Here is a 27405-nt window from a genome sequence, read left to right as displayed (position 1 = left end):
TTCATTTATACTCTGTGTTTGTTGCACAGAACTCACGCCTTCTTGTCTCCATACCTCTATGGTATTATTTCGCTTCATCCCTTTTTATAGTGACAAGCTCAGGTACTTCCTTCATTAAGCCTTTTGTTACCATTGACAGCCACCTCCTCTGAAGTTACAGTGTTAGTGATCCTCCTCTTAATGGGAACACCATTGTGTGTTCTCTGTCTACCCATAGCATAATTTTGCATTGTTGTTGAACTCTAAGTATTACAGCTCCACTAGACTTTCAGACCGCTGCATGAGAGCTCTGTGTTGTGAACCTTCATGCCCTCCCCAGTGCTGAGTGCAGTGCCTGGTCCGTAGAGGACACTTAAAGTTTTTGCTCATCCATCCATCTACTTGGCACTTATAAGACACATGTTGAATGTTTCCTTTTTACCCACACGAGTGCTCAGAACTGAGAAACTAAAGATAAGGAAGATATGCTGTCATCTTTGCCATCAAGTGATCTGTAGTCTAGTAGGGGAGACATAGACGGAAATGAAAAGCTAAAGCATGTTTTAAGTACCAGAGTAGAAGGATGCCTAGAGGAGGCAGCCATGGAAGTTTTTATAGAGCTGGGACATTTTTATAGATAGGGATATTTTTGTAGATGCTCAAATTGTGTCTTAGCAGAAGAAGAGGATTTCTCTTGAAGTGACAGGTTAAAAGAGCATTTTTTGAAAAAAATGACTTCATATTTTCACTTTGTGGATTGCTGCTGTTATGCCCAGTATTATCACACACTTATAAAAACCTAAAAACATAATTTGTGTTAACTTTATCTCCATAAACCAAAAACATGTCCTGGCATTTTCTAAAAATGGGAGTTCTAATAAATAGGATGCCATATTCCAGAGGAGCTGCTTTTCAACTGTAAGTAATCTGATACTGCAGCAGTCTCACTGGCTGCCTCCACATCTCCTGTTCACCAGAGCTCTGGAGACTGGGCATTTCTGGGAGTGCTGAGGGCTGCCTGAAGGACTCTGAAAATTAGAGCTTGAAACTTACTCTGCATGGGCCGTTGGGGTTACACTGGACTGGAGGCATTATGTTCTGTCCAGGGTGAAGCCAAGACTGAAATTAAGTCTCCCCCCCCCCTCAAATAAAAACTGATCAACCAAACCAAACTCCTTAAAATTTTTTTTCAATAGTTTAAACTGAAGTGACCTTTGTATGTATGTATGTATGTATGTATGTATGTATGTATTTAATTTTTTATTACAGCATAAAGACATCTAAGTCAGGATGAGAAGATCAAGATATGTGTTTTATTCAAACAGCATTCATTAATTCAAGTGAAAGCACGCATATCTGTTCTTTGCTGTCTTAATTGTGTTTGAACACTGCCAAATTTGGGTCTATGGAACAGCAATTCAAGGCTCTTGGAGGTAAAACTTCTGTGCCTCAAAGTTGGAGCTGTTTCTTCCCTCACCATTTCCTAAATTCTGAAATGATAAGGTTGTTTACGTTTCTGTAATGAAGCTCAGATTTTAAATGGTTCTTGTGATATGCATAAACAGTGCATTGTGGAGGTGGACAAGTGTGGGTTCATGTCTTGGCTGGTGTGCACTGGGGATTCTCCCATCTGAAGGAGTGTGGCGTCATGCCTACTTCACAGGGTTGCCGTGACCCACATGAGATAACATGAAAGTGGTCTAATAATAGGCACCTAACAGCATCCCTTTCTCTTTATGTAAACTGCCTGAATCCTGGTGTTTTACTGAACTTGATTTGCAGGAAGAAGGAACTTTGTAAGATGCAACCTTTCTCGTTTGGTATTAAAAAAAAAAATCATTTAATAAGAGAACCAAATCTTAACATAATTTCTTCATCCCTAATTTCAGCTTGTCCACAGTAGAAATTGAAAATCGAGCCCAAGCCCTTCATCTCTTTGAAACTTTGAAGACTGATCCAGAAGGCTTTCATAAGCACATGGTCAAGTATATTTACCCCACGATTGGTGGCTTTGATCACGAAAGGTTGCTGTATTATTTCTCTCTCCTGGAAAGCTGCCACTGTGCGGATTTGGGGAAATATACCATTAAGCCAGAAACCCACATTCGATTGCTGAAGAAATTTAAGGTAGTTGCTTCAGGTAAGATGATCATTTCCCTGCTTGAACTCATTCTTTAAATTAAATCTAGGGATTATTTTTTTTGTACACAGTCATGTTTGTGTGTTGTGGCCGACATAGATCTGAAACCACAGGATTCAATGCTAATTAACTTTTGTTATTATCTTTCCAACTCCTTTACTCGCTGTTGCAGGAATTAAATAGCAAAGAAACTGTAAGAAATCTATTGGAAGCAGCACAGTAATTTAGAGGAGTCCTGGTACTAAAATCCAGAGTTTTTGACTAATCCTCCAGAGGGTTATTCCCTACTCCCCGGGGTTATATTTTACCTTATATGAAGGACAAGACCAAGAAACTTTACAATTGACAATTTGGCATATTTTCACTTCACTGGAGCCTCTCAGTTTAAAAAGTGTGTGGAACCCTTAAAATAAGTGCTTTGACCCTCTGAGACCTTGTGGAAATCTTTAGAATGCCAACTTTGTCTCCTTACGCACGTCACTAAGAATCTAAGCACATTAGTCCGTCTCCCGTCTCTGTGCTTGAGAACTTACAGGGCACTTTGGAATCTGTATCCTTTCGACACCTGTAGCAGTGTGAGAATTTACTTCAGTTTATCTGTGGTTTACTGAGTAACCAAATTACAAATTTGGACCAGACACAGAGGAAAAGGAGTAAGATCCAAACCCTGGCTTCAGGCCATGGGCCCTCAGGCCTTCGGTAGACATTTTGGGCCCTTGGGCCCTCGGGCAGTAGATGGAAGGCCAGATGAACAGCAGGTAGATAGAGGGGTGCCTGGGTGGCTCAGTGGATTAAGCCTCTGCCTTAGGCTCAGATCATGATCTCAGGGTCCTGGGATCGAGCCCTGCATCAGGCTCTCTGCTCAGCAGGGAGCCTGCTTCCCCCTTTGTCTCTGCTTGCCTCTGTCTACTTGTGGTCTCTGTCTCTGTCAAATAAATAAAATCTTTAAAAAAAAAAAAAGAAGGAATTTGGTGTGGTGAGTGCTGAGTGCGCTGTTGGAGGAAAATGCGGGTGCCCTGCAGGCCGGCAGCCGGGGGACCACGGTTGTCTCGTGCGCCCCCCTCGAGGTGGTTCGCGGAGGACTGCGCGGCTGATAACCCTGTGGGCCGGGACTGGAGCTCAGGTCTTGGGACCCGTGTCACATACACACTGTCTGCTGTAAAGCGGTGGGTGGACTTTTCCCGCCAGCCACACAGAGGGCTGCGGATGTGTGCGAAAAGTTCTTGGAATGAACCTACTTATTTTTTTTCTTTCCTTTCCATTAGGTCTTAATTACAAAAAGCTGACAGATGAAAACATGAATCCTCTAGAAGCTCTGGAGCCAGTTCTTTCAAGTCAAAATATCTTATCTATTTCCAAACTTGTTCCCAAAATCCCTGCCCAGGATGGACGGATGCTTTCCCCGAGCGCTCTGTACACCATCTGGTTACAGAAGTTGTTCTGGACTGGAGACCCTCACCTCATTAAACAAGTCCCAGAGTCCTCCCCGGAGTGGCTCCGCGCCTATGATGTCTGCGCGAAGTACTTTGATCGCCTCCACCCGGGCGACCTCATCACTGTGGTGGATGCAATCACGTTTTCTCCAAAAGCTGTGACCAAGGTAACCGAAAGGATAGCTCTCAGTGCATTGGCTGCTTTAGAAGAAATGAAAATTGCTCTTAGGTGCGGTAGATGGTTTTTATTTACTTTCTCCAGTTGGGGAATACTTCTGTGTTTGACGTTTTAGTTTTTTTACTAAGCGTTAGGTGTTCTAATTGGGAAATCATTTTCCTCTATCACAGATGTGCAGTTGTCTAAATTAGACTCCGACTGTTCTCATTTACATGTACATTTTATACATGTTACAGTTCTCCTGTGTCATTTGATAGTAAGTATTCCATCCTGTTCTTTTCAGTTCATAAGTGGAAAACACCTCCAGCGCCCGGCCCACGGTACCCGCATTCAGAGGCAGGGAGACAACTTACCTAGGGTTAAATTGAGCACTTAAACAATTTCACACGAATGTCACGTGATAGTTTACGGCTTGGTGATAGAATTGTCCATGGAACTCTGTGTAGACGTTTTCTAACATCTGCTCCATGCTTAGGTCTGAGCCCCTTTAGCTGCACTCCAGATCTTGCTCTGGATCCTTCCAACAATGTAAATTTCACACAGAGTGGATCATGTGGGTCCCTCTCCTCCCCTTCTTGCCCTCTGCTTGGCCACAGGACATCTCTGTCCAGGACAGTCTCCCACCTCTGCTCTCACCTGCTGGGCTCTCTTGCCTTTGGAATTTCCTCTTCATCTGCTGGTGCCCGTCTTTGCTGCTGCTGTCTCCTTCCCCAAGTTGATGGGCAAGTCCACCCAGTATCTTCTCACAAGAATATTTACTGTGGGTAATATTATCTTGAAATTTTACCGTAAAGGCTAAGAATTCAAGTCATTCATTTAGGGATTGGCACAGGTAGAGGTTCAAACATCTGTGGGGATTCCTAGGTCTTTTTAAAATTTTTTTTAAGACTGTATTTGAGAAAGAGAGCACAAGCAGGGGGAGGAGGGAGAAGCAGACTCCCCCACTGAGCTGGGAGCCCGATGCAGGACTTGATCCAGGACCCTGGGATCATGACCTAAGCCAAAGGCAGATGCTCAACCCACAGAGCCAACCAGGTGCCCTGGGATTTCTAGTTCTAACTAACTTGTTAGATTGACAGTTGTGGCTAACCAAGGATAACATTTCCTTATTATTAGAACTCAAGTACTTTAGTTAATAACTTGCTTTTAAATTTTATGAGGACTGCTATAAGAAGGAGATGATCATTTTTGTTGTTTTTAAGGAAGAAACTAAAGATTTTAAAGGAAGATAGCATTATACATTTGAAAAGAGTACAACTTTTGAGTCCTGTAAAAGCTGGCTTGAACTTTGAACCTGCCACAGAGTAGGCGTGTGGCTCGGACTGAGGAATCTGCAGACCTTTGCCTCCTCTGGCCGAGTTATGTGTGGTCCAGGTCATATTAATCCTCCCATTCTGACAGGTGAGGAAAGTGCAGTTCCGCAAGGTTAGTTTGGTAATAGAGGAGCCATACCTTGACATCAGGAAGGCTTTTTCCCAGGGTCTTTGCTCTTAACCTCCCAACTATAGTGTGTCTAAGACGTCCCAGAACAAGCAGCTGGATTCAAGAGTCCGGAGCCATTCTAGGAGCTGCATGAGGATGGGGACCCGAGAGCCCCCAGGATGCTCGGTCCCAGTGGAGTGGTCCGTCACGGGATGTGTCCAGAGCAGGACTGAGTCTAAGTGAAGGAGGCCAGGCGGGAACCTGGCAAATGTGGGATAAGACAAGTGTCCAGCAAACACGGGTTTTGAATCTCCCAAGAATGAGAGGAGGGTCACGGTTCTGACGGCATATGTATTAGCAATGGTGGAAGAATGTTCCGAGGGAAGGGAATGAACCAACTGCGGGGTTGAAATCCAAGGAAAAGTCTCTGCGAGTGGGCCTGTGAACCAGCAAACAGATGAGGTGGGTCCAAGGCTCCCCCAAGGCCCTTTCCTTCCCCTTAAGGCTGAAGCAGTTTTTCAATAGTTTATGTGAGGGTAGCAACAAAGACCAGCTCCCTGGCAAGGCCATATGCTAATTGTGAGCCTGAATATGGAAATGGACAGATGGTTCTAGATTTTCCAGCAGCAGTTAGTGACTCATGATTCAACTGAAAAGTTGGCCGTAGAATCCACTCAGGGTGTTCGTTTTTATTGATGATGTTTTCGGTCTGATGGTGGCACTTACAGCACATTCTCATCGCCTTAGTTTCTCACTTCTACCTCCAGCCAGCCCCCCACCCCCTGCGAACGTGTGACACAGTTTGTGTGGGTAGGTGCATTTTTCCCAAGGAAAAGATGCCTGGCTGGCCCAGTAAAGAGTAAGGTAATTACGGCGTTGCTTTCTCCTAGTTCAGGTGCTGTAATGCTTAGCAAGGCGCTCTTGTCTAGTAAACCGTCTCAAGAGGGGGTCTGCTGCTGAGTCCCGTAAACTGCAGAAAAGTGAAGCAGAGGCATTTAAAGTTCATTTTATGTCTCCCCTCATTTTATTTATGCTTTATGTGTTCCCTTATGTTATTAATTGGCAAGCTTTTAATTTTCCATGGAGAGAGGAAAAATAAAAAAAATTAGATCCAAAGCTTGTTTGGAATCACACAATACTGGGCTAGAGCGAGTGAGAGAGAGAGAAACTCAAGCTGAAATACAACCTTTACGCGGCGGAAGACACAGTTGGAAAAGGAAGTACCGCTGGATTTGCCCAAATTTGCAAAACACCAGATGTTGCCACAGCTCATACATGATGTTCAAAATGTAAAATAAGTGTATACTACTCATGTGTAGTGTGCAGTTTTCAAATGTATACCCACATTTATTCAAAACCGAACTTAACGGAAAGAGCCAGCAAGCTAATTCTAGAGTGCGTACCAAGAGCAGCACTTGTTCCGATTCTGGAATTCAGGCCGGAGTGTCTGCAAAGCCTGCACTTAGTACCCCTCCCTCGACAGAATAAAGCAGAGAAGGCCGTTTACCTTCAGGATAATTGTCATTCAGTTGCCATGTGCATTAGCAGAATTTGTGGAGATTCTGAGGAAGATACTCACGCCATGATACGCTGTCGTGTAGGCAGAGATCGGATTGGCGTGACACTTGTGGTGATGAATATGCGAATGTCTAAAGTTCAGAGCGTTCGGTCCAAATCTCAATTGTTTTGTTTTTGTGGAGGCGGGTAAGAGTTGCTTTTCTATTGCTTTTCCAGTTCAGGAAGTAAAAACAGTTTTTAGAAGGCTCAGAGAGCAAGCTAGGGGCAATTAGAAATCCAGGAAAATGGTCAAAGAAGCCAAAATTGAGGTTGAAACGTGCTGTTCTTGGTTCAGATGTAATGGAGTTCGATCAGGGGGGCTTCTGGGCAATCCCAGCCTTTTACGGTCCCCGCACGCCCGGGATTGCTGGGAGGGCCGCGTCCACGCGCGGGGCCGCGGGAGACACTCCTCTCCCCTGTGAGGTGCTCCCTGGGGGTTTGCTTAGGACCCGACTTCAAAATCTCCAGAGAGTCCTAGAACTAGAAGAGGCCTTCTGGCCTCCTGCCTGGTGCTTCTCAACCCGGAACTGGATGGGCCCTCAGCCCGCCCTACGTGAGCCTTTGATCCAGCTCCCATCACATCCCCCCAGATGTCAGATTGTGTCTGACGGGAACACGCCGTCTCCGTTGGGTTTCAGTGGGGAGAATATTTGGAACCTCTTATCTAGCCTGACCTCTGACCCGGAAGCATCATGTCTGTTGATAATCCAGCTAGTCTGCGGCCAACCAGCTACTACCTCGTGTGTGTGTGTGTGTGTGTGTGTGTGTGTCTATAAAGGATTTTTCTTTTTCTTTGGGCTTTTTATAGTTTCCACTTTTTGGTTCTGGTTTCTAGAGCTATGGAAACAGCATAAAGGAAATCTCTTTTTCATATTATGACTGTTCTTGAAATACGCTACTGTTTCTTCCCTATCCTATTATCCAGAATATTTGATAAAAAATCTGAAAGAGTAAATTTGTCTTAAAAAAAAAAGACCTAAAAATCAAATGTATTTCCTAAGTTTGTCTCAATCAAAGGCTGCATGATAGCAGTAACTTCAGGGCCTTCATGGTGCTAATATTCTCTCTTAACGAAGGATGGCAGCACGTTTTTCACCATAACGAGCAATCAGTGTCTGAAAGCACTGTAAAAATGTTTAGATAATGCACATTACCTAATTGCATGGCATGATGTATGACTTTCTGAAGCACAGACCCAATGTACATTGTGTAGATTCAGCCTGAGTCACTAAGGATTTAGGCATCAGCTATGTGCCATACACGATATTAGTTGCCACTGACAACATTCAGATGTAAAAGACATTCCTAACAAAGTTTAAAAAAAATCTTTCTTAAAGATTCTATTTTTAAGCTCTACACCCAACACCAGGCTTGGACTCACCACCCCAAGGTCAAGAATCCCATGCTCCACCAACTGAACCAGCCAGGCGCACAAAATGCTTTTTCTTCTTTACAGTAAAATTATTATAACTGAGAACTACAATCTTCATGAAATTAGAAATTCCGTGAGGCAAGTGATGATGCCTTTTATCTAATTCTCCATTTCCTGGCACAGCATGAAGTAGGAACTCTGCAAGTGTTGTTTTAAACAATTATTACGAAAATTGGTGATTGTAAAACCTTTTGATCTCTGGGTGTCTTAACATTCTTAAAAATTATTGAAGACCCAAAAGAACTTTTGTTTATTAAGGTTTTATCTATTGATATTTATCATATTAGAAATTAAAACCAAGATATTTTGGAAATATTTATTTAATTCACTTAAAACTTTAATAACAGACCTGTTACAGGCTGACATGAATAGCATATTTGAATGGAAAATAACTATTTCCAAATAAAAAAGATTAGTGGAACTGACATTCTTTTATATTGACATGTCTTGCTTAATAGAACACAGCTGGATTCTTGTGTTTGTTTCTGTGTTCAATTTTTCTTGTTTGGGTTGAAGTCAATGAAGAAAATCCAGCCTTACTCTGTTGTGAGGTCAGAAAAGGGAGAGGTGCTTTAATTGCCTGTAACTTGGGGTGTTCCCACTGAAACTCACCAAGTGGTAGATTCTTAGAGGCCAGTTGCAACATGGAACCTAAGAGTACATCATTGAACCCTGGTCCTCTGTCCATTGACATCACTGGCCCATATTGCACTTTGAATGGCTCTTTTACCCATGTGTGGTTTGTAATGTAACGCATTAGAGCTTTGGAAAATAGTGATCCACTGAGTTATGCAGATCATCCGGATGTTGGTAAATTGCATTCTACAATATCAGCAAAGTCACGTGCATTAAAATGAGCGCTCATCTCAGCAGATGAGTCTTTAAGTATTGGGAAGCTGTCAGTCTCACAGTGGTAGATACTAGTTTTCCAAAATTCTAATTTTTTGCTTGACAGCTCAAATTTTATCAGTGGCAGCAAGTACTATGAATTGTTTTCCTTGAAGTGACAGGCTCATTTTGTTCACTTTGGAGAAAATGTCTGCCGAGTATCCAAGTCTAAACAACCAGAGTTTCCTATTAGTTGTTCTTTTAAGCAGAAATGGTGATGCATGCAAAAAGTAGCTACTGCAGCTCATAATTCGAGCCATCACACAGATGCTTTCTCCTTATTATGCTTTGGTATACGGTGAAGTGCTTTGTGTGTATATCACAGAAACTGAAAAATAAAAAGTACACTCAGTGGTTGAGATTTAATAAAGTTAATCATTTTTACTCTTCCATGAGGAACATCCTTAAGTGGAAATTTGCTAGGGGAGAACACAGTGGCTCTTAGTCCAGTCTGGTGATCTGTGCGAAGTGCTCATGGTTTTATCCACCATTGCTTTTTTACCAACCTATAAATATCAATATAGTGAAAAAAGATAAACAATGTCTTAGTGTCCTCAAAATCATTTTGACTTAGCAGACTGCTTAAAAGAGTCTTGGACTCTTGTGGTTTATGGCCCACACTCTGAGAACCACCTTTGATACCTATGTGAGAGATCATTTCAGTTCCCTAAATATTTATAATATAGATAAGATAATGAATGTATGTTCTGATAAGTGCATAAAGGATTGCCTTAAATTTTCAGTTCCTTAAAAAAGATTAATGTCTCTCTCTCTCTCTTTTTTTTTTTTTGTTAAAGCTGGGGAGAGGGACAGAGTGGGAGAGAATTTGCAGTAGGCTCCATGTTCAACGCAGGGTCTGGCGCAGGGCTCATTCTCAACCTTGCGGTCATGACCTGAGCAGAAATCGCATTAGATGCTTAACCGACTGAGCTACCCAGGTGCCTCAAGGCAGATTAATTTTGTCATCAACTTTCCAGATATGGAAATATTATAAATTGAAAATGCAAGATGGAATGTGTGCCTGGTAATGCCATTACACTACCCTTTGAACTTGTGATATGTATGCTGTATTTGTTTTTCCTTTCCTCAAATTTTAGTTTTTATAATTTTTTTAGCTAGCACATTTATATTGTTAATTATATTGTTAATCAAGCTTAGCAGGGAGTTCTCTGGGAGATGTCTGAGAGACGTATCAGAAAGGAGAAGGGACTTGGAGTAAGGGGGCATCTCCTAAGGGACCCTCAACTCTGTTTGTAGGCCAGGATATCAGATCAGAGAAAAGGTGATTTTTCTGGGGTCTCATTGTCATAGTGTTTGAGGGTGATGCTTGGTCACGTTCCTCTCCTCCGTCACTAACACCCACTTTTACAATTCAGAAAGATGAAAGCAAAAATATCAGTAAGTGTTAATAACTATTGTTGGAACAGCTGGCATTGGAGAGTGTGGCCTAGGTCTATGGGGCCAGTTTACATGGAACTTGACCCATTAGAGCTGCCCCGAGGTCATTCTATAAAGAGGTCAAGAATAAGCACCTACTGTGGACAGGCAGGCTGCAGACAGGAGCAGCCACATTGCCCATGGCTTCTTCAGCCACGGAGAGAGGGAGAGAGATGCCACAGGTGTACCTCCTGTAGTTTCCTGCCTGTTGTTTGGAGTGAACTTTTCTCCCTGTCATGGGAAGATGTGGAATGGGCAGTGGGCTTTTTGCTCAGCTGTTTTACAAAAAATTGTTTTAAGAATTCTTTGTGTATTTTGTGTAACTTTGCAAAGCAGAAGTTTTCAATTTTAATTTAATTCATTTTCTCACAGATTTTTTTTGCCTTTGGTGCTGTATCTAAAAACTCACAGCCGGATCGAAGGTCATCTAGATTTTTTTTCTTTTGTAATCTTTTAGGAGTTTTAGAGTTCTATGTTTTACATTTGGTTCTGTGGTCCATTTTGAGTTAATTTTTGCGTAGGGCCTAAGGTCTGGTACCAGATTAATTTTTTTGCATGTGGCCGTCCAGTTGTTCCAGCACCATTTGTCACAAAGACTGTCATCACCCCACTGTATTTCCTTTACTTCTTTGTCAAAGATCAGTTAACTGTATTTTTGTGGGTTTTTGCTATTTTTTCATCATACTAGCTTCAACTACAAAAGTATTATAAAATGTTTCCTCGGTGTTACAAGAGAGCTAAACGTTAACTTTCTTCCCCCTCCCCCTCCTCCTCTTCCTTCTTCTTCTTCTTTTTTTTTAATCTTATGACTGTTTTTCCCATTGATATCTGGTTTTGGTTTAGTCCTCATTTGACTTCTTTGATTCTGAGCCAAATGAGTTTTATTCCTGCCAGCTACACTCAGGAAATACTGATGTGAGCACTTTCTTGTTGCTGTTGTTCTAGGTGCTGTAAACAAAAGACTGCCAAGTTTGCCTTGGAGAAGCTCATGGCTGATTGGCGCAAATGTGTGCGTGTGTAACAAATGAATTATAAGTTAATATAAAAAATTACTATTTGCGGGTTTAGTAAATGCTATGTGTAGGAAGGAAGACCCAACATTCACTGAAGACTTTCTGTTTTATATATTTGTTAATACTGGTAACCCAGCAGCGATTACTTCAGGATTTTCAAATGTGCAGTATATACTACTCTCATCTGACTTTCAGCTAGCCTGTGCATATTATCATAGTCATAAACGTTATCCTTCCATTCCTGCTCTTGAATGCTTTTGCTTTTAAGGAACTATTTTCTTCTATTTCGCAGGGTGAAAGTTTAGTCCGATAAGCATATCCTATCTTGACAAAAATGCAAAAAAATAGGAGCTTAAGAGATAAGCGTAGAAGAGAAAAACCTAAAAAGGATTTTGTTTTCCCATTTTGACTGTCAAAGGCACAGAATAAATGGGAACAGAAAATACTTAAAGTATAGAGAATACAGTTTTTGAAGCTTGATGTAATATAACATGATTTACTCCTATATAAATAAAATATAGATAATCCTGAGAAAAATGACCTCCTATTATAAGATTGTAAAGAAAGGAAAGAGTTTCCTTTCCTTTTTTAAAACGTTTACAGTTTACAATGTGTTTTATTTCCAAAGTTGTTTATTTGTCCTTCCTGTCCTTTTTCCATTTATTAAGAGTAAAAAAAAAAATCCATAAATTCCTAGAGAAGTCAATCTGATTTTCCCATTTGGCTTGGGATTTTCTTTTTTTCAAGTATACATCATTGGTTAATTTGTTCATTCATTGAACAAATATTTATTGAGTGCTGGGGAAGACAGCTTGTAAGATGGCCCTTAATGATCCTACCTCCTAGTATTTAATCCCCTGTGTAATCCCCTCTCCTTGAGTGTGGGCTGGATTTATTGATTTTCCTCTAATGAACAGAATACAGCAAAAATGATGGGTTGCCACTAGAAAATTAAGTTACAGAACAACTGTGGCTTCCTTCTTAGGTACTGTTTCTCACTTTCTCTTGCATGATTTACTCTTGGGAAGTGTAGCTGCCCTGTGGTAAAGAGCTCCATATGGCAAGAGACCAAGGCTGCTGATAACCATGTGAGTCAACATGGACACGAATCTCCTCCTGCCACCCAACCAGGCCATCATGTGCACCCACAGTCCTGGCCAGTCGTTTGATTATAACCTCAGGAGAGACCTTGATCCAGAGCTACACCAGATTCATGATTCATAGAGACTGTGAGATAACACACTTTCAAGCTTCTAAAATTGGGTCATTTGTTATACAACGATGGACAAATCTTTGTCAGTGCCTACTACATATCAGGAATAGATCTCAGTGCTGGTCATATAGCACTGAACAGAATAGACAAACTCCTGTGACTGTAGGGAGCTTTGCATTAGGGATAGGTGGAAACTAGACAATAAGTAAGAATGAGGAAGTTCAGACATGTGAAATGGCGATCAGTACAAGTGAAAAATAAACCTAGAAAGACTCAAGATGCAGGATGGCTACAATTTAAAATAAAATTGTCGAAAAAGACCTTACTGAGAAAGTAACATTCAAGCAGCGACCTTAAGGAAGTAAGGTGGCAAGGGGCTTTTGGTTGTTAAAGGTCCCCTGGGTGGGGAAGTGAAAAGTCTTGACAGGGGGCATGCTGGAGGCAGCAAGTTGTAGGTGGAACGTTAGAAAGAAAGGGTATCGCTTAGAAGGCAGTTGTCGTTTCCAAATAAAAGATGAGAGTAGTTTGGATCCAGGTGGTAGCAGTAAAAACGGTTGAGGAGTGGTTGAATTCTGGGTTGATTTGGAAGATCGGACCAAAGGAATTTTCTGATGTATTTGAGGTGAGATGTGAGAAAAAGTTAATCCAGGATGATATCAAGATTGTTGTGACCAACTGCGGAGATGGAGGTGCCATTTTCTAAGATTGGGAACGAACAGCTTTTGGGAGGGGTCGTCAGGAGTTTGTTGTGATATTAGAATTGATGTGACTTTTTAAGATGTCATCACCATTGGAAGAAGCTGGGTCATGGGTACTTGGGATCTCTCTGTACTATTTTGCTCTATGTCTTGTGCGCCCGTAATTATCTCAAAGTCAAGAATTATTTTTGTTTTTTAAATATCGATATATGAATTTTAAATATCCAAGTGGCTGTTTGACAGGCAGTTGTGTAGATGAATCTGGAGGTCAGCAGAGAAGTCTGGAGTGCAGAAACACATTTCAGAATTGCCAGTATATAGAGAGGAGTCAAAGCCAGGTGCTGGGTGATATTCCCAAGGGAGCAAGTAGGTGGAGAAGAAAAGCAGAGCATGAAGCCACAGGGCACTCCTTCCGACATTAAGACTGGAGGATAAGGAAGAGCCAACAAAGACTGACAGACTTCTGAGATTTTTTTTTTTTTTTAATATGATAGTATTTTTATTCATTAATGGAAAAGACCTAGTGATGAATGGAAAAAATGCTTTTGGAAGGAGAGGAGAGAATTTCTTTTGTAACTGCTGAGAGTGTACGGGGCCTAGAGCCCAGAGGAGTGACTGACCTTGGACAAGATCGCTGTCAGCCTCCCCCAGTGACAGCAGGAGGGAGGCAGAGCCGAATGGGCGCAGATGTGGTGGTAGGAGATGGAGGCCGTCGGCTTCTCCTGTTTCTGTTTTCTCAGTCAGCAGAGAGACCAAGAAATAAAGCTGAGTGTGAGAAGACACAAAGCAGTAATCCTTTCAGAGAGCGAGGAAAATAGGGAAATGTAGTCACGATGCTGCCGACCTCCAGCGCTTTGAGCACGTCTCCCCGTGTTTACTTCTGAGCTCTCAAAATGTTAAGTCTCTCATTCCTAGAACCTGCATGTTTTGGACAAACCTACCTCCCCTCCAGTGCCTTGGCTTTCTCTATACTTGACCCTGCTGTTTGCCCTCTACTTGCCAGATGCCCATTTTTATCCTTAATAAAATTTTTTCAGTTCAGCCATTTCTCTATGATGAAGTACAAATATTAGGGTTTCTTACCTAATGACCCAGTACCAGTGTAGTGGTTTGAACCATGCTTGGGCAGTAGTACATATTAAAATTGATGTTGACTGTCATTGCTAATGATGTTGCCACTGCTGATACTGAGCCCTGTGCCCAATACTGAGTTCCTTTGGAGGAAACCCAAAGGAACTGTGAGATTTGATCCCTGCCTTCACTGAGGTTACAGTCTAGGAATACAAGGCGAACAGAGCTAAAATTCAAGGTAGCATGAAAGTGAGCACAGAGTTTGAGTACCATAACTTCCCCCAAATAGTTCAGGCATTATCCTCTCTGGCACAAAGGTCGGATTCCTGAAGGATAATTGTCCCAAGTTTTAATAAGGAACAAGTGTCCTATTTTCACACCCAGGTCTCCTGGTTTCAGATTTGACATTGATTGCATGACACAGTTCTGCTCTCGGTCACTGTAGCAGAAGTAAGTAAAGTCCAGGACACAATGAAGTATTTTCGTAGGTTCCTGAGCCCATGAAAGGTCTGTCTTAACCTTTAGGAAGTTGGAGAGTTTGGTCCAAGTGAGCCTATGTTATGAAGAGTCTCCGAAAGGCACACAAATATTTGTGAGTGTGATGCAGAGAAGAAGCAAGAAGCCCGTGGACACTTGTGCACGGCTCATGGGCTGGAGAGGTACAGTCTGGGGAGGGGAGAGAGAAGTGGGCTGGGTGCCTGGGCTGTGCCAGGAGATGCTGCGAACAGTATCTCCCGAGCTCTCCATACCTGCCACGGGGGGTTGATGCCGCCTCCCCCATTCCATGGACCATCAGACAGGCTCAAGGGAGTCGGGGGCTTTGTAGTAAGCCCCCCTAGACTGCTAGCGTTCAGGTGACAGAACCAGGATTTGAACTGAAGTCCGTTGTGCTCTGAAACCCTGTGCTAAACATGATGTTTATACACAAACTGTGGCTCTGTTTTACAAATTTATTTTCACTTGTTACTATGCTTTCAGTAATGTGCCATAAAACTGTTATGTCATAAAACGTTATGTCTGCGCAGGCTAGCGGGGCAGCTGGAGGACGGTCTTTAGAGAGAGGAACCCGGAGTGCCTCTCTGGGGCAGCCACCTAGAAATGGCACCGTGAGTAGAGCATTTGAAAACACAAATTGCCGTGAGGGGATCAGCCTCAGCTTTCCCCAGGCTGTTCCATCTCACCTGTAAAGCCGCACATGGCTCGGAAGGAAGCTGGGTGGCACCTGGGCTTGGGGTGGGCGCCGCCGGCTCAGACACTGCGGAGGGGACAGTCGTATGGAGATTCCGTCCTCAGGCAAGTGTGCGGTGTGCTCTGTGCTTTAGGATTCTGTGATCATTCGTTTCTTTCAGGCTGTAAGGAGCAACCCCCACTCCCCTCCCCCACCGCCGGCACCCCGCTACCCAATCCAGTGACTGCCGTTCGTGGGGCGTCATAGTAAGAATACCGCGCGCACAGAGAATTGAGTGAAGGGAAGCTGTCTCGGTCGACAACTCACGAGTCAGGACCGGGAGGTGCGAACCTTCTCACTTGTACTTGCCGCCCTCCTCCCCGCACTCTCACACTCATCCCCCCACAGACACACACCGTGCGTACTACAGTTGCCCCACATGTGCACCCGAATGTTTAGAGCAGCAGGGTCCGCAATAGCCAAACTATGGAAAGAACCTAGATGTCCATTAACAGGTGAGTCGATAAAGAAGATGTGGTCTATATACACAACGGAATACTATGCAGCCATCAAAAGTAACGAACTCTTGCCATTTGCAGTGACATGGATGGGACTAGAGGGTGTTATGCTGAGCGAAGTAAGTCAGCCAGAGAAAGACAATTATCATATGATCTCCCTGATATGAGGAATTTGAGAGGCAGGGAGGGGGTCATGGGGAGAGGGAAGGGAAAAAAATGAAACAAGATGGGATTGGGAGGGAGACAAACCATAAGACCTTTAATCTCACGAAAAAACTGCGGGTTGCTGGGGGTTGGGGGAGGAAGGATGGGGTGGCTGGGTGATGGACATTGGAAGGGTATGTGCTATGGTGAGTGCTGCAAAATGTCTAAGCCTGTTGATTCATGGACCTGCACCCCTGGGGCAAATAATATATGTTAATTAAAAAAAAAGATTCTTAATCTAAAAAAAGCAATTGCCCCAGACAGGATCCTTTCTGATTGTGTTACTCTCCAGTGTCGAGCAGCCTTGTGGGCCAGAACTCTCAGACACCCAGCGGGTTATCTGCTAGTCTCTGTGGCTTCACTTGGTTGCAGGGCTGATTCGTGGTCCCACAGCTGAGGTCAGATTATGAAGTTTGTTGCCAAGCAGATACCCTATCTTTGACAGACCCATTTTGGCTGCTTCTTCAAAGGAAGGTTGTGGACATTCATTGTGAATATTGGGATATGCAGAAGTCTAAGCATTGGCTCTTAACTGTCTGTCAGTGTCCCCCCATAAAGATAAGGGGAGCTAATCTTTCCTTCCAGAGTCTACCATTGACCTCCAGGCCATACCCAAGTACTAGTAGGGGTGAACCAGTTGCCTTCACGGACCTGTTCACATCCAGCCTTCCAAACAGAGGCCAAGAGAGAATGATGATGTAAAGCTGCACTGTTAATCGTCCAGGCAGCACTGAGAAGTAAATACTTTATCACCATATTAACTGAAAAGAAAATTAAGGCTTCAGGAAGCTGAAGAACAGCTTCAGTGTCTTGTGAGCTAAAGATAGCAGTCAGGATTTACATAGAGGCCTGCTCCCAAGATCTTGCTTTCTGTTAGCAACCTTGCCTGAAAAATTTGGCTGCAAAAGCCCTTCTGGGGCGATCATGATTATTGGCCTGACAGCAAACTGAAAGCTCATTCTCTGTGGGTGCTTGGAAAATTATTTCAAATTGCCTAAAGTAATAATTAGTAACAGAGATTGAATACTGGCAGGTCTGATCCTGAAGGGAGATGCCCCTGCTCCTGAGGAGGGGTCTGGCGGGACACCCAGCCCACATGTGCTTCTGCAGCCCTCGCAGGCCTTCTGCTTAATCAGTGCGAGGAGTGCACACGCCTTCCCATGAAGCATGCAGGCTCCAGATCCACAGCGGGTGGAAATCGTGAGGAAGACAGAGGAATAAATAAACAATCTCAGAATAATGTGCAGTAAATACCAAAGCGTATTTTAACATGAAAAAAAGCAGCGGGGAAGAGAAGTCTGAAAATAACCTCCCTCCTGAAGAGCTTTCCTCTGGCAGATTTCTCAGCTCTGAGCTTACTGTCCAGCTGTAGCTGTTCAGCGACGTGGGCTCCCTTTACTTCTCCATTCTTCGTGCATCCCGTTCGCTCCATGCTCTCATTTGAGGACCTTTTTAACTTCTGCCTCTGAATTGCTAGTCTATAAATACTTTCTCTAGCCTGTGCAGCAAAGGAACCTGGAAGAAAGAGGAGTGCCCTCTCCTCTTGGCTGGTGCCTCTACTTTCGCGAGCATTGGTACCCGCGGGAAGACCCTGGTCTAACTGCTCTCCCTTCCCCCCGCCCCCCCAGAATGCTGGTTGTGTTTGCCTCCTCGCCAGCAGGGGGTTACTCTTCAGAGAGGAAGCTGGCCAACAGATAAATTAGTGAAGGATTTGTAACTGATGATTTGATCTGTGATTGGTGATGTGGAAAAAGTGAGGTAGAAATGGTGAATAGTTGGGTCAGCGGGGCTGGGGTATGGCCAGGAAAGGCCCCAGAGTAGAATAGATACGAGTCCTCCAATTTGTCATGAGTAGCATGGAGGGAAAGCTTAGAAGGGGAGGAAGACTCCAGATAGAGTTAACAGTTTTAATAAAAGCATTAATAAAAAGCCTAGTACCTTCGGTGAACTACAAGAAATTTGGAATAATGAAAGCATGGGAAGGAGGCTCTGGAGATAAGGCAGGGCTGGGTAAGAAAACTGTCGTGTCCAGGCTGAAGAGTCTAGACTTCATCCAGGGCATGGACGAGACACAAATTTTAATAATGTCAGGTACTAACATTGTCAGATTTTCACTTTCAAAAGATCACTTTGGTGATGACGGGAGAAGGAGCAGAAGGTACCAGCCTGGGTACAGGGAAACTACAATGTGAAGACCATCCTAACATCTTTTATTCTTTTTTTTTTTTGAAATTGAAGTGTAATCAACATGCCATGTTGTGTTAGTTTCAGGCGGTAACATAATGGTTCAGCAGTTCTGTACATAATGGGGTGCTCACTGCCGTACGTGTAGCTATGACCTGTCACCGCACAGTTACTGACTGTACTTCCTGTGCTGCCCTTTTCAACCCCATGACTTGTTTGCTTCATAGCTGGAAGTTTGTAGCTCTTGAACCCCTTCACCTGTTTTGCCCATCTCCCCCATCCTTCCCCCTCTAACAACCACCAGTTCTCTCTGTATTCATGTGTCTCTTCGGTGGTTTTGTTTTATAGATTCCATTTGGTATTTGTTTTTCTCTGATTTTTTTTTTTTTTTTTCACTTAGCACAATACCCTCTAGGTGCACCCATGTTGTTGCTAACGGCAAGATCTCATTCTTTTTTCTAGCAGAGTAATAATCCATTGGGCATTTCTAACACAATCTCTTTTTCTGTTCATCCATCAGTGGACACTTGGGTTGCTTCCTTATCTCGGCTACTGTAAATAATGCTGCCGCAAACATAGGGGTTCATATATCTTTCCAAAGTTTTTGTTTCTCTTGGGTAAGTGGAATTGCAGGATCATATGGCATTTCTATTTTTAGTTTTTTGGGCAACCTCCATGCTGTTTTCCACAGTGGCTGTACAACGTTACTTTCCTACCAACTATGCAGGAGGGTTCCCTTTTCTGCACATTTTCTTTAACACTTGTTATTTCTTGTGTCATTGATACCAGCCATTCTGACAGGTATAAGGTGGTAGGATCTCACTATGGTTCTGATTTTCATTTTCCTGAGGATTAGTGATAAATGTCTTTTCCTGTGTCTGTTGGTCATCTATATATCTTCCTTGGAAAAATGTCTATTCAGGTACACTGCCTGTTTTTTAATTTCTTTTTTGGTGTTGGATTGTATTGAGTTCTTCATGTATTTTGGTTATGAACCCCTTATCAGATAACTCATATACCAATATCTTACCCCATTCAGCAGGTTGCCTTTTTGCTTTGTCGATAGTCATATTAGTGTCTTCAGGGAGATGATAATAGACCAGGGTACAGCATCAACACCAAAGTCATTTGATTTGTGATAATTATTATAGTATAGGCATGTATACTGTATCTATTTGTTTTCTTTCTTTTTTTTTTTTAAGATTTTATTTATTTATTTGACAGACAGAGATTACAAGTAGACAGGCAGGCAGAGAGAAGAAGGGAAGCAGACTCCCTGCTGAGCAGAGAGCCTGATGCGGGGCTGGATCCCAGGACCCTGGGATCATGACCTGAGTCGAAGGCAGAGACCTTAACCCACTGAGCCACCCAGGAGTCCCTCTTTTTCTTTTTTTTAAAGATTTTATTTATTAGAGAGAGAGAGAAAGAGCATGAGCATGAGGGGCAGAGGCCGAGGGAGAGAAAGAATCTCAAGCAGACTCCCTGCTGAGCAGGAAGCCCGAGGCAGGACTCAATCCCAAGACTCTGGGATCGTGACCTGAGCCGAAGTCAGACACTTAACTGACTGAGCCACCTAGGTGCTCTGTATGTATATGTTTTTATAGTACGTCTTTATAAACCTCTTTTGAGGAAAATCCACATCCTACTTAACCTTTTTTTTCCCCCCACTGAATCACCTAGCAAAGTTGCTTAGAGTATAACCAGTTTTTGTCCAGTATACCTGGTCGGATGAGGGATTTTTAATGTTACCTGTATGTGTAAAGACTATGAGATATTGATGCCAACGATGATCAGATGTTAAAATTCTCATGAGGAGGGCGCTCGGGTGGCTCAGTTGGCTAAGCCTCTGCCTTCATCTCAGGTCATGGTCTCAGGGTCCTGGGATCAAGCCCTGCGTCGCGTTCTCTGCTCTGCAGGGAGCCTGCTTCCCCCCAACCCTCTGCCTCCCTCTCTGCCTGCTTGTGATCTCTCTCTCTGTCAAATAAATAAATAAATAATCTTTAAAAACAATTCTCATGAGGAGAATAGAGAAAAACAATTTTAAATCACCACTGACCCAGGGAAATATGAGAAGTTTCATACATTAATTTTGTAGCTTCTCAACATGTTGAATTGAAATAAATTGATGGATCTTAGACACAGCTTAAGTTCTTTTAATGGTGGCATGGTGATGGAGAAAGAGACAGGTTTACGTAGTCAGATCTTTTGAGTTCCCATCCAGCTGGATCTGGGGGGGAAAATTACTCTATCTTCTGAGTCTTCCTCACTGTACAATCATCACCACTATGTAAATAAAGATTAATTTTAGAATGTTTTTAGACACAGATAAAAAATCCAATTAAATTGGCTTAATTGACCAGCAAATTTACTGGCTAATGAACTGACAGGTCCAGAGGTGGGGCTGACTTCAGGGATGGCAGACCCGGCAGCCTGTGGTCATCAAGGAGCCAATTTCTCTCCATCTCTGTTCATTGCTGTCTTCTGGTGTTAACTTCATCGTAGGGCTCTTTGCTTCAGTGTGATGGCTGGAAGTAATTGGGGCTTCCTTATTCACATCCAGCCAGATAGAGTGAGAAAGCTTCCCCACAGGAACCAAACAGAAATTCCAAGTTTCCTGCTGATAAGATCACCCCCGAACCCATGCCTGGGGCTCTGGTATTCCAGGTGCTGATTGGCATTGATCGGGATTTGCCTGGATTAGTAATCACCATGGGGAGAGGAGTGAGATCCGCTGGGTCCCAGAGCAGCCCTGAGTGGGTCATCTGCGGGTACATAGCCAGCTCTTGGTCCGCGTGGTACTGAGTGGCTATAGGGAGGAGGCCCGTGATGTCTGGAACCTGGACCCTGAGTAACTGTGGTGAGGATTAAATAAAGTAGCATATATAAAGATCTCGGGGCAAGTAGATGCACGAGGATTGTTCAATTCCTCTTCTGCTTTGTGTTGCTCTATTTTATTCTTACGTACAAGGTACAAAAAAAGTTGGAAATTTTTTTAGTCCAACTTCAAAGCTCTAGCAGATGGTTTTGGTTTTGAATGACCTTCTATAGTTTTCATTGTTGGGTTAGGATCTGGATTTTCAAATTCACATTTGGCTTTGATATAAATTGAGTGGCTCTACTTAAAATGATCTTAAGTACAATTTGTATTGTGTAGCCCATGCATGCATAGGGTAGGAAAAGATTTTTAAATGGAAAATGTGAACGAGTGCTTTTAGATCTTGTTAAAACCTGTATATGCACAACAGCAATGATGGTAGTATTCATTACCGCTCACAGTAATATTTTATCTCTTTTTGAACATTCTTCATGCCTTTCTCTATTAAGATAAAGGTGACCTTCAAGCTATTGAAAAACTTAGGATTGTATTAGCTGATGTCATTGCCAAAAGTGAATAGTAAAAAAGATGGGGCTGTTCACACTTGATGAAAAATAATAATATTTCTATGGTTATACTATGAGGCAAAAGGCAGAGATAAAGTGGCTCTGTCCTGTGGCATTCATTTTTATTATATAAGCAATTGGTAGCGAAAGCAAAAAAGCAAAGTTATAACACTGATTTTCTGTTAAGTATGTAACTGAAGGTGACAAAGCATGCATTCTTATTTTTGTGATTGAATAACTAGTCAATGGTATTAAAGCAAAATTTCTAAGACTTCTCAACTTTCGTTTTCTGCTGCATAGTAGTTAAGATACTATTTCATAATATTTTATATTTGTAATTTAAAAACAATGCTTAAAAAAGGTGTGCCTGGGTGGTGCCGTTGGTTAAGCATCTGACACTTGGTTTCAGCGCAGGTCGTGATATCAGGGCGTGAGATCAAGCCCCACAGGCCTCTATGCTTAGCAGGGAGTCGGCTTGAGATTCTCTCTCCCTTTCTCTCTCCCCCTCCCTCCTCTCTCTCTCTCTCTCTCTAAGATAAATACATCTTAATAAAAAAAAACAACCAAATTTCTTCTTTAATGGAGTCACTTAAATCTAACTTGGGCAATTTGATACCCCGTTTGTGGCCTCGGCGTTTGCTGGCCCCGCAAGTCATCTGTTACTGTTGGAGCCACTTTGCAGGCGTTTTACAGACGGAGTCACACCCACGAGTGAGTCCTGTAGTTAAGTGTTGTGACCGGCTTTCAAAACAAACCAACCAGAAAGGCTAGACTGTAGATTCACATCAGGAACTCTCAGTAGGCCTCTCACCGCTGTGGGGGTTGTATTGTTTCAGGAAACTTTTGTTTTTACTATATTCATCTATAGATACGGATACTGAGTTTTGCTATGCAGTGAGCTCCTTACTCTGGGTCTTGGACAAAAAGGTTTGGAACCTGATGGGCACCTGGCTTCATATATCGGGCCGGGGGGAGTGCATACCGGGGCAGCTAGCCCAGGACAGCATGTTGATGTCTGAGTTCTGTTCATGTATCATCCAAAATCAGCACTGTTGCCTTCTTTCATTACCCCCTTCCCCAACCCCAATGTCTCTGGGCTCTTGCAGTGACCTCCTGACTGCCCCTCAGTGGCCGTCCCGGGAGCCACTTGCAGCCATAGCCCACAGTCACCGTCAGCCCGTTGATTGGGTCCTTTGGCAGTGTCAAGTCCCCAGAACTTGCGGTCCCGGGTCACATGCTGCCATTGCCCTTAGAATTAACTAAGAGAAGCTTTTGCAAAAGATAGGTTTCTTCCCACCAATGCCAGTGCCTTCCTTAACCCACATGCAGAATCTTAAGTCTAATAAGGGCTCCGGAATTTTCATTTTTGCAGTAGTGCTCAGTTATGTCAGTGTAGGTGGTCTGAAAATCACACTTCGGGCAACAGTGTCCAAGATAAAGGCACCAGCATAGCTGAGTTCTGGTGAGAGCCCTTTCCCTGGTCCATGGTTGGCACCTGCTCCCTGTGTCCTCACAGAGTGAAGGGACAGGGAACTCTCTGGTGTCTCTCTTAGAAGGCACTAATCCTTTCACGAGGGCTCTACCTTCATGACTGAACCACCTTCCAAAGGGCCCGCCTACTAATGCCATCACTTCCAAGGGGGTAGGATTTCAGCATATGAACATTCCGACTGTGGCCCTTGATATCTAAGATTTTTTTAAATCATAATTTTAAATGGGTACAAAGGGTGATGTAATTCTCTGTATTTTAAATATTGACATTAAAGCAGAACTGTTATGTAGCTTTGTATTCAGGGTAATCCACAATAACAGTGATTTGATAACAACCACAGTTTAAAAAGTATAAGAACCTTTAAAAATATAAGAACAAGCACATCTTTAGCAGTTAGACAAGTTGCATCTTTCCTTTCTCTCCAACGATTTGTACTTTTCCTCTTGTCAAAGAGAAATACAGCTGGGCACTAGTTAAAGGCAATAAAGACAGATTTTATTTAGTGATAACTACTGCAGCAGGAAGGACAGGGCTCGCTCCCGGAGTTCAGCTTCTCCAAACAAAAGGCAGGAGACTTTCAGTGCTGGGCTGTGCCAAAGGACAGGCCCAGCCGGAGTGGGGTGGGCTTGGTGCGTCCGTGGACTGGGGCATCCATGTTTGCTGATTGACACTGACCTGGAAGAGAAACCGGCTTCTGAGGTCTTTACGACAGAAGATAGTGGTGCGCGTTGGAGCTGGGTGCTCGACTCTCCCACAGGATCCGGAGCAAGGGCAGGTTCTCTGAATGTTTGTGTTTCAAAGAGATACTTCCAGGTGATAAGAATATAAGAAAAAGAGTAAGAACTTATTCTGTATTGAGTTACTGTTTCAGTCATGCATTTGATCAGAACAACACAGATATGTTAACTTTTGATAAACAAGAATCCTAAAATTAAAATTGTGTTTAAAATATACCTCTTAATGAGATGCATAGGGCTTTAAACATTGCTTTTTTAATTAATTTTTGTGCCCTTCGATGGGTGTTACTTATTGCTAGATTGAAATTGCATTCCACATCAGTTCTTTATATTTTTATGGATATGAATATTTAAAAACCTTGTTCACAGTGGTTGGGGAAAGAGTCTGTCGTAGGAGTGCCTCTCAGGTGTCTGCCCTCCGTTATCAGCCAAAAAAATCACATCATGATCTATGGTTAAAAATCATTTTTAATGATTTAGCAACTGACAATTCTATTAGATCTTTCATAAATTTTGTTGAAAGTACAAGAACTGGAAACCTTGTGACATGAAATAAGAAACTCATTATCTAGTTGTTGGAGTCCTGTCACGCACCAGTATTTTCGGTTGTCCCTTGTTTTGTGCTCTGGAACTTTCTAGACTCCAGAACGATGTGGGAGTCAGATTCAGGAAGAGTTGTGATGCATGTCTGTCTTATTTAAGGGGAGCGAGGCCTATGTGAACGGCAAGCTGAGAAAGAGAAAAGGTTTGACATCTTGACCTCCAGAATGTTCTCAAGATCAGTTTTAGGACAGAGGATTTGGGTAAGGTGAAGATTTAGAAATGGATTCCCTTAGAACCATCTGCAGTGCTACACCCTTCAGAAAAGCTTTGTGTTGTGCTGCTGGCACACGTACCCCAGCTGAGAACCACTGGCCTAAAGGAGAACGTGTAAGTTCCTCCCCGTGGCACCCCGGGGACCCCAGCCCCAGCCTGCTTCTGCGTCTCTTCCCCTGAAGGACAGTCTTCTCCCCTAGCACACACAGTTTCCGTTCCGGCCGCCACAGGCTTTTCCTCGCTTCTAGAACAGTGACTGGGTCTGGTGTGGGAGTTAGATTGGAGAAGGAGGCATCTAGCTTTTCGTGGCAAGTGGTTTGACGGTGGGAGCCACGGGGCATCAAACTCCTGGAATTGTTTGCTGTTTTTCCAAAAACCCTTCTTCCTTTTTTCTGCAAATACACCGTTAGCTGCTGCTGTGCACCCGCCCCTCGGCTCCCCTTTCTTTGAGGCAGTGAGCTGCTGGGATAGGGGGAGGGTATTCTGAGGGTATTCTAGAGGCACAGGCACAGAACACTCTCTCTTATAAAAGCCTTTTTAAAGTTCTCGGGCTGCTGTCTCTGCCGTAAATCCACGCCACCCACTTCGTCCACGGGAATTATGCTCAGTTTTCAAGTCCTGGTTCAGCTTTTACCCTCCTTCTAAAGACTTCCTTGCCTTTCTAAGATAAACTTCTTTTTCTCGGTGTGCCCACGTCCTTTGTTTGTACTCGTTGCATTTTATAAGCGCTTTTCTTTGGCTTTGGCTTTTCCCAGGATGATGGATATTCTTCCAGGTGGAGATCGTGTCTTCATTTACCTGTGTACGTCCTGTGCCAAGGCCGGGGCTGACATATGGTAAGTGGGGCAGTGTCCGTGCTTGAAAAGGAGGAGGAGAGATGGAAGGTTCTCTGTCTTCCTCGCCCTCTGCCCCTCCCTCTGCTTGCGAGTGTTCTCTCTCTCTCTCTCTCTCTCAAATAAGTAAAATCTTAAAATAATTATCTGCTGAGCAAAATTGACCAGCCGAGGGAAGCTGAAGATGAGGAAAGTTGTCTCAGTGAATTTTCAGTCAAGCCGTCCCCTGAAAACAGTAGTACTGATCCTGTCAACTTCTGCTTGAGCTCCTTCTGCTGGCGCCTTCCCAGCCATGGTGGTGAAGCCCCATCCCATCAGCCTGACAGAGAGGCCCTCCGTGTGGTCACCGCTGCTGAGTTCCTCCCTATCCCCTGACGGCCCTTCGCACGCACACTCTGTTCCAGCCAAGCCAGCCGACTCCCAGCTTCCCCTCTTGCTCCTCCGACCTGCGGCTCTTGGAATGCTTCTCCGGTCCTCATGCCTACTCACGGCCGAGCATTCTCCTCAGGAGGGGCCGCTGTTGGCAGGTGTCTCCCTGCCTCCCCGCCTTGCAGCCGCTCACTTCCAGGCAGGACCAGGCTCCCCTTCTGAGGCCTCTACTGTGCCTCCTCCTCACCCTGTGGTGTTTTGTAAGGATCACGCTGCTTTGTCATGTCTTCTCTCTCTTTCTTTCAGCCTAGCCTTTCATTTCCCTGGGGGCAGGGACCTGGTCTAACTCTGTGTCACCAGCCCCCAGCCCAAGGCGACTGTACAGCATGCGTTCACCAGGTGTGAGTCAGAGCAATGCGCGCCACGGGATCGCCAGTTCAATTTCCTTGTGTCTCTCCTGGGCGGCCGCGCTGTGCCGATAGCATACATCGGGTCCCAGTTTGCTCGTTCATTTGTTTCAAGTCCTTTAAAATATCCTTTTGCAGTTTTAGTCTCCCCAGGCCTTCTCACGGGAACAGGTCATTGCCAGGTCTGTGGCGAACTGGAGTCTCGCAGCCCAGTCCGGACCACAGGTTTCTAGGGACGCCCGGAGAGCATGTCACTTCACTGCGCTTCTCAAGGTTCTCTTTCCCCTCCTCTGTTGATCAGAGTTGAGGGATTTAAGAGTTATTTTCTATTTGTCTGCCATTTCTGGACATTGTTTAGCTGCCAGGAATACTGAGATTTTAAAAAACACATTTTCTGGAATGCCTGGGTGGCTCAGTAGGTTTGCCATCTGCCTTTGGCTCAAGTCATGATCCCAGAGTCCTAGAATGGCGTCCCGCATCGGCCCCCTGTGCCTGCTGCTCCTCCTGCTTTATGCTCTGTCTGACAAATAAGTAAAATCTTAAAAAAAAAAAAAAAAAACCACACAGTTTCTAGCCTGGAGGACCTCCTTGTTTAGTCAGGGAGACGTACAAGTACCTGGATGATTTGAATGTGGTGTAATTCTTCTTTGATAGAGGTAGGCACAGAGCGCCTTAGGAACACCTTGAGTGTTTATGACCTTGGGGAAGAGATCATGTCAGGGATGCGTACAGACATGTGAGCTCGGAATAGACTCTGAAGGCACAGACGAAGGGAGGCTTGAAAAAGAATGACATTTTTTACTCCGATACCTACAGGTTTATATTTTTCTTCAAA

General features: G+C 43.7%; 1 protein-coding gene across 1 annotated transcript in view; it reads left to right on the top strand.

Moving 5' to 3' along the window:
* Nucleotides 1-27405, top strand: part of NBAS (NBAS subunit of NRZ tethering complex) — a 317167-nt gene that overhangs the window by 229743 nt on the left and 60019 nt on the right. The window contains exons 43-44 of the mRNA XM_059405174.1: nucleotides 1869-2119; nucleotides 3385-3719. Coding sequence (XP_059261157.1) covers nucleotides 1869-2119; nucleotides 3385-3719 — 586 coding nt within the window. The remainder of the gene's footprint in view (nucleotides 1-1868; nucleotides 2120-3384; nucleotides 3720-27405) is intronic.

Source organism: Mustela nigripes, chromosome 7 (assembly GCF_022355385.1).
Source record: "Mustela nigripes isolate SB6536 chromosome 7, MUSNIG.SB6536, whole genome shotgun sequence".
NCBI lineage: Eukaryota > Metazoa > Chordata > Mammalia > Carnivora > Mustelidae > Mustela > Mustela nigripes.
This window is presented reverse-complemented; position numbering and strand designations above follow the sequence as displayed.